The 13,605-nt window shown below is 46.0% G+C and overlaps 4 protein-coding genes across 4 annotated transcripts; 2 read left to right on the forward strand and 2 right to left on the reverse strand.

Moving 5' to 3' along the window:
• Positions 1 to 1,316: 1,316 nt before the first annotated feature.
• N7495_002806 (uncharacterized protein) lies at positions 1,317 to 4,619 on the forward strand (the record flags this gene model as incomplete). Its single annotated transcript, XM_057205475.1, has 2 exons — positions 1,317 to 4,341; positions 4,405 to 4,619. The coding sequence occupies 2 exons, from the start codon at positions 1,317 to 1,319 to the stop codon at positions 4,617 to 4,619; spliced, it is 3,240 nt and encodes a 1,079-aa protein (XP_057066082.1).
• Positions 4,620 to 6,829: 2,210 nt separating this feature from the next.
• On the forward strand, positions 6,830 to 8,283 carry N7495_002807 (uncharacterized protein; the record flags this gene model as incomplete). Its single annotated transcript, XM_057205476.1, has 2 exons — positions 6,830 to 7,174; positions 7,276 to 8,283. 2 exons carry the CDS (start codon positions 6,830 to 6,832, stop codon positions 8,281 to 8,283), a joined length of 1,353 nt encoding a protein of 450 aa, XP_057066083.1.
• A 2,293-nt stretch (positions 8,284 to 10,576) lies between these two features.
• Positions 10,577 to 11,851, reverse strand: N7495_002808 (zinc-dependent alcohol dehydrogenase; the record flags this gene model as incomplete). The annotated part of the gene is made up of 4 exons (XM_057205477.1): positions 10,577 to 11,349; positions 11,410 to 11,566; positions 11,616 to 11,664; positions 11,727 to 11,851. The coding sequence occupies 4 exons, from the start codon at positions 11,849 to 11,851 to the stop codon at positions 10,577 to 10,579; spliced, it is 1,104 nt and encodes a 367-aa protein (XP_057066084.1).
• Positions 11,852 to 12,519: 668 nt separating this feature from the next.
• N7495_002809 (putative glyoxalase family protein) lies at positions 12,520 to 13,043 on the reverse strand (the record flags this gene model as incomplete). Its single annotated transcript, XM_057205478.1, has 3 exons — positions 12,520 to 12,596; positions 12,654 to 12,850; positions 12,910 to 13,043. The coding sequence occupies 3 exons, from the start codon at positions 13,041 to 13,043 to the stop codon at positions 12,520 to 12,522; spliced, it is 408 nt and encodes a 135-aa protein (XP_057066085.1).
• Between the last annotated feature and the right edge of the window lie 562 nt (positions 13,044 to 13,605).

Below are 13,605 nucleotides of genomic sequence, written 5' to 3' on the forward strand. Positions count from 1 at the left end.
TAAGTATCCTGGCTTCTTTATTCTTTGCTAACACTGTCAAAGCGATCATACCATGGATCCTGGCACAAACACAGATCATGTCCTTGGATATCGAGGCTTAATCATTTCCTGTGCTGTTACATCCTTCGACTTCTAAAATGCAGTTATTTACAGATACTTTGGGATCATTTTCTCCTGGGAAATATTTCATCCTCCAATGATATGATCCCGAGATACCATTTTTAACCACTGTCCCGACTCGGAACGCGCAAAACTTGATCAAATCAAAGGGTCACCCCTCCAGCCTCCAAACTGCATCGAAAAGTGCAGCGAACTTTCGACAAATATTGTTTTCATGAAGGGAAGCCTTGGGAGGAGTCAGATTCTGATTCACTTTGAGCTCCCGATTGATACATCCAGCATATCAATTCGTAGTCGAATCGACAACATCAAGGTTGAGATTGTGCAATTTTGATATTTAATTCACACCTCACTATAACAATATAAAATCAATTATCAGATTTTTATTCTTGACACTATCTATTTACATAAGATTAAGTTGTAATAGTCTTTGTTAGCTCCACAGTACTGCTTCATAATGACCGGGGAAGATTAGCTATGTGAGATTAATTAGCCATAGTTAGCCCTAATATTGCAATAAACTTAAAAGAGCTCACAAAAAATTACTATCATATTTAATAATCTAAAATATACTCTGTCAATCAAAAGTGGACTCAAGATAGACTAAGATATGATAAATCGACCAGTCTAAGATGGTGTGGAGATTGATCAAGTGGGGCTGGCAGCTGGAATACCCCTATGACCTCTCTAGTCCCATGCTCATCTCTACTTCTCTGCTTCTCTACTCCTCTCTTTCTCTCTTCCCCCTGCCTCCCCTTCCTTCCCCTTGAAATTACTTCTACTCCTCTCCCATGCCATGAGATAACTAAGAATGTACGGAAATTCATACCAACGCGACTCTTCGCAGCCTGAATGGCAAGCGCCAGCCCGTCATGACCCACCACCACCTCCGCCGCCGCCTAGACCACATACGTCGAATTTGCAATATACTCCCACGAATTATGGACCAATAACAACTTCTTCAAATCCACCGAATCCAGTATCAGGTTCAAACGACCGACCATGGGCCCCTCCAGCGAGGTACACCCAGCAACAGCACCAGATCTATGCTCCTCCACCTCTACCGGTAGGTCAGATAATATGCGAATGGGTATAAGGAAATGCATCACTTACAAAGTCCGACTATAAAGCCTCGGCCCCCAAGTACCAATGAACCACCCTCCCAATATGCTCAGTCGCACTTCTCACCTCCACCTATGCCTCCAAGTCAAGCTCCTCCAAGTCAAGCTCCTCCAAGTCAAGCTCCTCCAAGTCAAGCTCCTCCAAGTCAAGCTCCTACAAGTCAACCATTTGATTCGTTTGCAACTGCGCAGCCGTACGTGAGCTCTCCAATTACGTCGCCAGCTACGCCCCATCAGATGCAAAGTGCTGTTCCACCTCCGCCTCCTAAGATACCTCAAGAATATTCAAGCCCACCTGTGGGGCCCTATTTCCCCACACAAGGCCCAGAGCCACCAAACATGGGCTTTTACGGGTTCCAACCATCTGTTCTGATGAACTTTGACCCCAATCCATCTCAAGCCAGCTCTTCGGCTTTGGGCTATGGCTCGCCTTCTGGCTGGGAGCATCTTGGTCAAAATACCGACTTTGACGACGCAGCTTGGTTTCCAGATCGTGTACACCATCATCAGGAGACGGTCCATCCCAATGAGACGGCCCAATCACCCCCTGTGTATTCAACTGGAATGCCTAGTTCCCCTTCTGGTCATGTTCCACAGGCAAACGCAGCTCAGCAAGCCCCGGTCCATCCCCAAGGGACGTTTCAATCGCCTGTGTACTCAACTGGATCGCCGAATCATGGGATGCCGAGTCCCCCAGTTGGGCATATCTCGCATGTTAATACGGCTCAACAAGCTCCAGTGGGCGCAATATATGGCTCTCCACATGTGCAGAGACATGGTTCTCTGTCACCTGTCAGCTCTGCTCCAACGCAAGGGGTACATACCCCACCTCCCGCTCGAACCGACAGTGTAGTGTCTGGAATTTCTTTCTCGGGGCAGTCAGAGAGAACAGAGAGCATCGATCATGTCATTGATTCATTGGTTCAGCCACCCGAGAAGCCTTTTCAACCAGATTTTGCCAATAGTTCACCTCATCCTGATCCCGTCGCTCAAAACAGAAGTAGCACGGTTGAACCACTGAATATCGTTCAATCTCCTGTCCAGGGTATCCAACCTGTTCATGAGACCTTGCCAGCAGCAACATCTTCTCCAAAGACAGAAGACCTGGTGGCGAAAGTATCAGATCCATATGAGGATCTAGATCCTTGGTTCAAATCCTCCCTTACGCGCTATGTCGCGATGCTCCGAAAGGAAGCGGTGGCTGATTCGGACGAAGAGCGTTATAAAATCTTTACAGCTTTCACGGCAAAAGAAATCAAACTTCGAGAGATTCTTTACAATATCGAACCGGAGCCTCCACTCTCTGTCAAAGTACCACCCATTCATATCTCAGAGCCATCACCAGTGTCTCGATTCTCTTCTAGCCTTTCTGAGGAGAGCAAGGTGCCTATAGAATCCGGCTTAATTCCTGTGGAAACGGAAGAAAGTCCTTCATTAACCGATGAAAATCAAAATATGGAAGATGTGGACGATGCCGGGAGTGACTACAGTTCTGGAGGGCGACCCATTATACGCAAGCAAGCTGAAGGGGCACAATGGCACCCCGATCTTTCTAATCTTTCACGTGAAGATAATACGGGCCATTCATCTCAGACTTCATCGATGCGTTTGGATGAGAAGGCTCCCGAACCCATTACATCAAGTCCTCCGCGACCGATCTATACGCCCTTCCAATACACTGAAGGGCCCCAGCGTGGCTCAGACAATCTCACATTTGACCGGCCAGCATATCAGGCCTATTCAGATCTCCGTCAAGCGTCAAACGGGCGTGTCCTAGCGAGTGGTCCACCCTCTATAGCTCAGACAAAATCTGCCACATTGACTGTTTCCCCTCTCCCAAATGACCACGATGAGACTTTTCTTGGCATAATTCGGCATAAGAGCAGTGCCTATCGGTCAAATGATTGCCGCAACACAACACCACTTCCATTGTTACCCGAGGCTCTTAAAATGGGTCGATCGGGTAACTTAGTTGAGGATCTGCGCGCTATGGTTTTGACACCCTTGGACAAGCAGTCTGAGAGTTCATGGCATAAAACAACCCGTGAAAGTATTGGAAAATATCCTGATGATTTCTCGTACATTCAAAATACGAACAATGATTGGGAAGTCGCTACTAAAGCCCACAGGCACAAGATAGATCAGGATCGTACAGCGCGACAGGAGGATTCAGAGGCCCAAATCGACGATCTCTTTAACGCAAAGGAGATTGGTTATGGAGATATTAATACTCTGGAAGAAGACTTTAGGCAAAGTGAAGCTCGTATTCAACTCGATGAGGAGCGGCATGAAATGGACGACTTCATCAAGCATGTTTTCAATCCTCTGGACGAGCGACTGAACGATGAAATTTCTGCTCTTCGCAAATCCTACGATTCTGCTCTCAGTCAACTTGACCGAGATCGACAGAGGAAGAGCTCCCCTATCGAGCAATGCAGTCCATCCATCACAATGAAGTTGATCAATGATATCCACGGCAAACTAGAGCTTCGGTTCCAGAAACGACTGGAAATCGCATTAGACTGCGAGCGGCGCCGCAAGAAGGCTGAGCGCCGTCCAATGGTGTTTATGGGTGACAAGGCCGGCTTAATAAAGTTAGATGGTGACTTTGACCGAATGGAGAAACGAAACATATTAGAGGCAGCCAAGGACCACGATTACCGAGCGAACCGGTTGATGGACTCGTTCGACGATGCAATCTTGCACGGACTTGGTATAAACCAGAGTCTGATGGACGATCTTGAAGCGAAAATCGCCCGGCTAGACGCCACTAGCATACATGCAAGCAGACTTTCAAATTCTGAGATGGAGCAGATACTCAAGTCTGCGACAAAGTTTGCTGCATTGCTTTGTGCTGATTCAGAGGCTATCCTCCGTGGCTCGGGAGTTGCAGAGATGGCCCTCAACAATGCTGACTACAATGTCTCAGTTGCCGAAGCGCGCTATGCTGATTCAGAGCCGGATATTTTCACTCGTCTTGAGGCTGAAAAGAAGAAAGAGGATACTCTTCTCCAGCGTGATCTGCACTCCAAGCTACAAAGCATCCAAAAAGCTCCGAGAGAGATTGATATTGCCGTTCAATCCCTACTCCGGGGCCTAGGTAAGGCACCTGTCTCAACTCCAGCTCCAATTTTAGCTCCAGCGCCAGCTCCAGCTCCCATAGATGATGCGATTTCTTCGCCACAGAGCTCTCACTCGCCACTGGAACTGCCGCTAGAACTTCGTTCTGCCACGGCCCCTCCTATTCAAAGTCAAAGTCAGGGTCAGAGTCCGCCTCCCAAGTCACAAACTCCCGACCTCAAAACAGAGCATCAGGAACGACTGCGCAAAGCTTTGGAAGATGCGAAGAAACGCAATGCAGCCAAAGACGACCAATAATTCGGTACAAAACTCAGCATGAAGCAACGATTTTCTTTTGATTTATTATACCCCTTCACTTTATAAGCTGCAATTATTCTCAATTTAATGCCTGCATTTTTGGGATACATCCAATAGTAAGATAAGCTCATGTGTAGACCAATAGGAATGTCTCCTAGATACTCCCCACTACACAGTTGTTGTTATCAATGCGCTCTTTTCTGGAAACAGAACGTATTCTTTTCCATCCTCCAACCTCAAGGCTGCGAGACTGTGACGAAACTCTGCAGCAAATGCCAAATGGATGATTCTGATCATACTAAAAGTACAGTACGTTGTTTGTCATTTTCATCCATAGCCAATTATGCCCCAGTGGCTGTCAGGTGATTCAAGGGCACAGACAAAAGCTAACTTCTACGCATATGGAGTATGCTGTCAAATCGGTTCCAGTGCAGAATAAAGCACATTTTTAGGCGCCAAGGCATAAAAGATTGGGCGCCGAAAGTCATTGCCCTCCAGAATGACTCTCAGTGTCATAACTCAGGGGGGACTGTCTTCTCTCCTCTCGATATCAACTACAGCGACAGTGGTTGATTCGGGTTGAACAGAAAATACCAAAGCAGAACTTGTTCCCTTCTTCTATATCAAATAACATTGTGACAAGGATGAAGAATCTCCAGACCCGAACCAAACTGGCGGGTCCAACTGTGTACGGCACAGCTCTTCCGAGACGTGCTCGGGTTCGCTACGCCCCTGCGCTAAACCAACAAAACTGATCATAAAAATACACGAGTGCACAATCCGCGGCACTATCGAAGCCCGTTATAAGGAGGTCTATGATCTAGCTGTGGCAGATGGAAGAGACAGACCATGCAACAGGGGATCTTCCGAATCACCAACAATTCTTTTTAACTCGAGTGCTGGTTAGAAGTCGGGTTATATCTCACTAAATTTTTTGGTTTTCGGCCAGTTTTGGAATTTTTTTTATCCATTTTTCTGCGTCGGCTGGTGTGTTGGACGTCCGAGAGCTTCGCTGCTGCTGCATGGGTTTCCTTTCGCTTATTTCGGGAAACCCTTTTCCAGATCATACTGCATGGCTTCTCAACCTAGGGTCCCCCTTGCTATTGCTTGTGGGAGCTGCGGTAGAACTGCCACTGCAGGGAAGCCACGTAACGTCGAATGATATACGAGTCAGTCTATACTAACAACAATTAAGGGGAAATAGGGGAAGAGTAGTCGATGCAAGGAGAAAGGAAACGCGAGTCAGTTTATCCTAAATATGGACGTATTCCTTCCCCGATCGCAACGAAATCTGTAAGTGGAGTACGGACTACGTGGGATCATCATTCAACTAGCCAAGACTGTGGCACTGTGCTTTGCGTATACTACCACATCAGACGATCTAAGGGAACTTAGAGCAATATCAGTTTGCCACGTGGAGACAAGCAGGCAACGCTGAGCTAAAGCAAGTTCTTGATCTTCTCTAGTGATTAATGATTAACCGGTATGTTCCGAGAGTTGGTTTGATAGAGAATATTTTATTCTTTTCTCCTAATATGGAGTAATTTTTAGCTCCAGTCTCCTTAGCAGGCTTAACTCTAGTCTATCTCAATGCCCAGCCACCAAAAGAACCCCAGATCTATTATTTTTCGATCCAGTCTGTGCGTATTGGACGGAGTATAACGGTTCGTTTCTAAGACATCAACGTGCGGCTCCTTTTTTTTTCCCCTTTTCTCACGCCAGAACCAGAACACTCTTTTGGTTATTTTTAAGCGCTGTTGGACACTATGATTTGTTCTGTGCCTATCATTTAGGGGGGCAAAGTCAGGCAGAATTTGGTTAATTCCCTAGGTGCTTTTCCACACCTTTTTCGCCGTCCTTTTTTTTTTTTTTTTTTTTTTTTTTTTTTTCCGCCTTCTACTTCCCTTCCCTTCGTGCTTTGGGTACAATCATTGACCCCGACAGCTTGGCTTCCCATGCGCCCAAGCAGTAAGTAGCAGGGGGTTGGGATATGGAGCGCCTAAGTGACGGAATAAATAATACCTAAAAGGTAAGGTAATATTAAAGGAAGTAAGTTAAGTAAGTTGTTTCCATGGTTCAAGTGTACCCGCTCTCATCCATGGGTCGGAAGAACTCTCTCATCTACAGTCCACTTTTTAAGGAAAATACGGTTGGCCCCTCCTTCCTTCTAACCTTAGAATTGTGGTTTCCCTCCCTTTTTAATTCTCAGCATGTCTCCCCCAACACGACAGTTGAATAGGCTATCAATCGGTGCTGAAACCATGTCTGAAGCCAGGGCCCAATCAACAGACGACGAGGGGGGATATGCATCTGGATCTGCCGTTCGTGGTCGTTCTGGAATCACTTATGATCTAAGCAATCTAGATTCTGATGCTAAAGCTCGGGCCTTGGTGGGCTTGACTAGAGATCTCGAAGTCGTCAATTGCAGTGCTTCTCCCGCTGGCTATGAGTTCCAGATCATCGAACATCCTAGAGTTTATCTTAGCGAAGATTCATATACCTGTACATGTCCGACCTTTCAACGACGGCCTGATGTTGCCTGTCATCACATCTTTGTAAGTTTTTATCCCCGTACACCCCATATTTCCCCCGAAACTTAAAGATCATGCAGAAAGGAATATCTTCCTGAGATCAGGGCTGATGTTTCTTTTCGTAGGGGGTGATTGATCAGGTCCGTGGCTGTATCGACTCTAGACCTTCAACATCGGTAACCCTAACCAAGGACGGCCACCCCCAGCTGACACCGCGCATTGAAGATTTACTCAAAGGACAGTTAGATGTAGTGGCAGGACGACTCAACTGGCAGCACCTGCGGGTAGACGAGGATGGTAGAAAGACGGGGATGACCCGAGAACAGCGAGTACGAGACGTCATGTCCGCCTTCGACAAGCAAGTTCTCCCAGAAGATTACCGCCAGGATCTAAAGGAGAAGGCAGAGCAAGGTCGCACACCCGAGCAATGTGTGGTACAGGGAGATTTCGAAGCCACAATTTTCAGACTGGCTGTGCACGACGACAGTCTTTTCAGCAGTCTAGGCAAGGTTATGCCAGCCGGGGCATGTGCGGCAATCTACTTCGACAAGATTCAGGAACACATACGTCGATTACTTGCCGATTTCGACCGGTACTGCGCGACAGGAGAAATTCCTGCAGAAGCCAGCGCTCCGAGCAGTGTGGAAGTGGACGACGTAGTACATTATTTACGTCGTGCTGTGGATCTTATTCACGATAATATTACTTCTCGATCCCCTTACGGTGCCGAAGGCGCCACAGCAGCTCTCGTTACCATACTCGAAGCGGTTGTTTCGCGGAATAAGGACGCTCTCGAGGGGAATACCTGGGGCTGTGAATCATTCCACGGTGAAGATGAGGATCAACGCAACCTGTACCATTTGTTGATAGGTTCGGAGGACATGGATCTGGATCCAAACGCTAAGCTGTTCATCCTTGACGCTCTAGAAGTCCTTCCTCCCTCCGATCTCATGCAATGGGTCCAGCGACTACGGGATGCGCAGGGTAGGATTGAGGTGAACCGCGCACCAAAACTGTACCTGCTCAAACTGGGTGCTATAGTTCGGATGGCTGAGTCGGCTGCAACAGGACCTTCGGGACAGAAGCGGCCAGCAGTAGGGAGCTCAGGAGGGTATTCGAAACGAAGTCGATGATTTTCTTTTGTTCTTTTTTTTTCGCCTTTTGGGATCGGGTCTCTTTTTTGCCTTTTTTCATTTCATTCGTTATGTTTGGGTGGCCATCTTCTTCAAGTCTTTCCCAATACCCCCTGCATTTACTTTTCTATGCTCATGCGACAGTCATGGTACCTAGGTAGCTATCTGGTTTGAGTTTCGCAATTTGATACTTAGGTACCATGTTTCATATAAATCATACGATTTAAATAACTAGATCCCATATATATCCAAAGCGCTGGAGATATCAAAATGTAGTTCAAATACAATGCTGAATAGCGTCATAATATCCCATTGCTATGGCGTCGGGGACCCGCGTCCATGGCCCGGAAAGATACACGTGGGCCACTTTTATAACGTGGTGGAATTAGTCCAATCCAAATTACCTAAGACCATGGATAAGGCATGTTGTGGGTGACCCACTTTGTTAACGAAAAGGAGAGAACCTTGGAACCCTATTAGACCAGATCATAGGACCTTTGTACTTCGTACGGGGGTTCATATGGCTGATTATTTGATGTACACTGCCTGACGTATTATACCTGCAGTCTATACTACTCCAATTTGAATTTTAGTTATTGTTTCTTTTGACCATCTCATACGTTGGTATACTTTACGCCGCTTTGTGGAGTCTAGTGGATTTCGGATTATTCGGCTCAATACTCTGTATTTACCGCGCAAGAAGATGGCGAGACTCAATTGAGCCCTCATATCACATTGAAAGCGGGCAAGTTTACGGGCTAGAACCATGTGGTTGACAGATCCCACTCGGCACTTGACTGAGACCTTGGATTTTCCCAGGTTTTGTTACTGTACTTACGGGTTGTTTACTCGTTGCCGCTTTTCAGGTCACGCCCCCTCTTTGAACCGTTAATTCTTTGTGGATAACCCTCCTTTCTTATATTGGCGACCGGCCGAATTTAGTCCCTTTTTCGATGATTATTGGACTTACTATGGAGTAGTTTCTTCAAGGAACTGAGTCTTAACTAATCGGCTTCGTCAAGGCATTCGTACACTATGACCCGTGGACTATACGAAACTATTTAGCTAGCTCATTACTAGTAAGTATTTACCAGTAATGATCAGCATTATTTACTTGGCTTATTCCTGAATCTCAAAATATAATTATATTGCCTGAACCTTGGAAGTCAAAGCGGCTAGTACGGCGTAAGGGTACTCTTTCATGGTCCAACTTGAGATCCGTGCTGTTGTCTTTCATCTTGTAAGGCTCGGACCCGATCTCGGAATCAGGGTGCATTGGTTTATATTGTCTCTGCTGTGATTAATATGAAATTATTGAATCTCATCAATCGCTACTACCTTTCATTTCTGTGGACCAAAATATGTGTCACTAGTATTATGATCTGGAGTGGGGTTGCTTCATAGAAAATCTGAAAGTGCCGTTTTGAGGATTACCTACGTATTCTTGTGTTCTTTTAGCCTTCTAGTGGCTATTTATTAAAATTTAATTCAAAAAGGCTAGTATTTCATTTGAGTTCAGTAAGTTTTATCTTAGAATATATTATTATTAACTTGAATCTTTCACATGAATTGGCCTGCTGGCCCAATGGCAAGGCGCTTGACTACGAATCAAGAGATTGCAGGTTCGACCCCTGCGTAGGTCAATTTTTTGGTGTTTTTTTTTAGTTCTCTTACCCAGCGACCTAGTAACCAATTTAGTTCTGCTTCGATTGTTTTTAATTACATAAAAAACTTATCTTCTTTAAATTCTTCATCACATTCTATAAATATTTCAATGCGATGTTGGTAGAAGACCATCCACTTCAGACAAAACAGAGCCGGAATATATGTAGTTTATGTAACCCGTACCTAAATAACAACATTGGAAAATGTTAACATGACACCCATGGACATAGTATTCCGCAAATTTCCAGCCCGGGAGCATTCATGCCCAGCCCTAGAGGTTTGTATACCCGCCCGAGGTCCAAGGCTGCAACTGGTTTTGTCCAATCCCAAGGCTATATAGGTAGGTATGGACTGCTCATAGGTTTACGGATGTCCATCTGTCTTCAATCTCCAGCCACCTGGTCATGGAGAGTACATATTGAGAATAGCTACCTCCAGTTGGTCCACAGATATCCATAAATCATGATGCATGGGATGAATGCAGGTGGTTCTCTACCAGTTAAAACATGTTGACTTTCAAATGGATGTTGAAATCAGGTTTTATACCTATTCAAATATAACCCTGGAACTCAAATATAGCCACTAAGGCTTTGATATTATCTTAAATTAAATATGCAGCTGGACAGAACTAAGCCGTCAAATCTAGCACAACACGACCCTGCAATGTACCCTGGCTCATCTCCTCGAAAACAGAAGTCAGCGCCTCCATCTTCTCTATACGGCAATGCGCCTTGATAACTCCCCGAGCAGCAAACTGCAGCGTCTCAATCGCCTCAGTCCGATTACCGACCGCAGACCCAGTGATGGTAAACTGCTTATTAACAAAAGAGCCCGGGAATGCAGTAGAGATGGGTTGTGGCTCATGCTCCGGAATCCCCACACAGACAAGCGTGCCATTAAAGCGCAGCATCTGCAAAGCCTGGCCATAAGCCGCATTAACAGCCGTGCAAACAATGGCAGCATGAACACCCAGTCCATCCGCCAGCGAAATGACGTGCTCCTTCAGCGCGACGCCATTGTCATCTCGCGGGAACTTGGTGATGTCGACGAAGTGGTCGGCACCGGAGTTTAGGACTAGTTCTTCTTTGCTGCCGTGGTCGATTCCAATTACGCGTATTCCCATTCCACGGCTCGCTAGCTGCACGGCTATGTGGCCGAGTCCGCCACCCGCGCCAGAGATCACGATCCATTGGCCTGGTTGGGCTTTGCTCTTCTTCAGCGCTGAGTAGACGGTCACGCCTGCGCAGAGCATCGGTGCGGCTTCTGCCGAGTCTAAGTTGTCGGGGATGGGAGTTACGTAGTTTGCAGGGCCGATGACGTATTGTTGGAATGTGCCCGGAGTGAAGTAGCCGGATACTTTCTGCTTCTCACAAAGTCCATCGGATCCAGCTCGACAGGGTTCTGAATGAAGTTAGCTTACTAGTTCAGAGAACATTGCAATGGCGATGAGAATGCTCGTACGGCAGTTTCCACATGCACTTGACACCCATTTTATGCCAACGCGATCCCCGATTTTGAGTCCTGAATCTCCACATTCTGGACCTAGCTTGACTATTCTGCCTACACCTTCATGACCTCCTACTTGGCCTTCTGCAGTGGGAAAAGGGAGTGTACTCCACTGATTCAAGTCAGCAAGTTGTTGTAGTATGGAAGGGATCAAGTCATACTGTGTTAGTCATGATTCCAAAATCGGAATGGCAGACGCCGGAGTGTGTTCTGGATGAAGGAAGGTTAGGTATAAAGTAAATTCCACGAAACATAAACAGAGTCGAACGAACAAATTAACAAGAACCTCCCCAACACCAGGCTCAGGGACATCAATCTCCACAATCTTCGTAGAAACAGAACCAGGCTGATCGTAAACGGCAGCCTTCTGCTTCTGAGGGATATCCGTAGCAGCCATGATGCCAAAGCGAAGAAATGTATGTTAAAACTTGAACTCGAGGAATTTACAGTAGATACCTGAGTGTAAAGATACTTGAGAGAGTAGCTGAGCAGGGGGTTATATACGAATCTACGGTACCTAGGTATTTCTTGGACCGAAAAAGAGGAGAAAATAGGTATCATGTGGAGCACTGGGCGTGGGGCTCGGGATATCGAAAGCATTGAGTTCGTACAAGAATAAGCGTGGAACTTAGTGTGGGTTAAATCCGGGGTCCATGGTGCCGATGGGGGGCAAAATGTGGAGATACTGAGGTTCAACTTCGGTTGAGCAAAGCCTTACCATTCAATCGAAGAAGAATAACTAGAAAAAGAACTTCGGACCTTGATTATTTGATTTGGAAACTGGGCTGTACTTCTCGTTGAATTCAAGAGTGAGCTTCTACTTTCTGTATTATTAGGTACATTGCAGATACTTGACAGGCAATTCCTTGAAAATTTCTTTAAGACCGGAATCACGAGACCCAGATTCCCTTCTTACATGAAGCGCAGACCATTTTAGGCCAATAGTCGATCCATGGTGTTACCCCGCATCGGCAAGGTTGATATCTAAGAATTACCGCGAGCGGCATTTACTCCACATGCAGAAGAAGAAATATTCATATTCATATCCTCATTATATGTATTCGTTTAAGTCGAGAATTCCAATAGATTACCCGAGAAGTCTCGCGCAAAAAACCGAGGGCGGTATTCCACTCCTTTAGCACCTGTCAATTCGAAAGTTGTCAGAGAATGTTTTCAATAGAAAATGGATAGAGCTTTACCGGAATTGACCTCGCCTGGCTTATCACTTTCCATAGGTGCAGCTGGACCTCCTCGGATGTGATGATCGTACACCAACTGCTTCAATTTCTCTAGTTCCTCGCGCGATGGGATGTGAAAGCAGGGGTGGCGTCTGTGTACGGGATCCGTTGTCCCATGACTGATATGAATTTGCTGTCCACTCGAGCCAATATTAAACCTATAGCATGATTAGTCTATGTCCAGTCTATAATTTGATAATTGGATGTGATGATGTACCATTTGATAGTGCCCTCCTGAGCAACTGGGACCGGAGTCGAGGTTAATCCGAGAGTCCCCGCATAGAACTCCTCGGCTTGATCCAGTGTACCAGGTGGCACTGCGAGATTAACGTGGGCGATGCCAGTGATCATGGTGAAGTTACAGAGTGCTGTATGTTTACCCCCAAGTTCTTGTGGATGTTGACAACCTTTATCAGTCCAAACACACTGTCATAAGTTAACCGATGTCGGCATTACGCCTATTCGGTTATTGACGGGCTCTGCGATTCCCGCTTCTGATTGGCTGTTTACATCTTTATCCGAGCTTTGGAATATGGGCCGGATACATGTCCGGCGGAGTATTACAGTGTACAGAATTTGGTCACATTATATCCATCTCATGGTATACGGAGGACAGTGACGAGGAATCAAAGTAATCAAGAAATAAACCTGGGAGTTGAATTTCTAAGGTTGTTTCCAGCAGTGCATCTGAACTATTTAGGTACATGATAAAGTGGGCTTCCCTGCAGCATTGGCAATGTGAAGATCGGTCATCTTCCCCATGCACAAATAAAGCTGGAGACAATCTTAGAATATTTGCGAACAGATCTGTGAAACTGCGAGATTGGCTGTTGAATCAATAATACAACTTAAATGCTAAAAAAAGTGGACAATCCATGAAGCTAAATTGTGAGGATAGGATACTTAGTACTGT

Source organism: Penicillium taxi (assembly GCF_028828555.1).
Source record: "Penicillium taxi strain IBT 34144 chromosome Unknown utg000002l_segment0_segment0, whole genome shotgun sequence".
NCBI classification, from domain to species: Eukaryota; Fungi; Ascomycota; class Eurotiomycetes; order Eurotiales; family Aspergillaceae; genus Penicillium; species Penicillium taxi.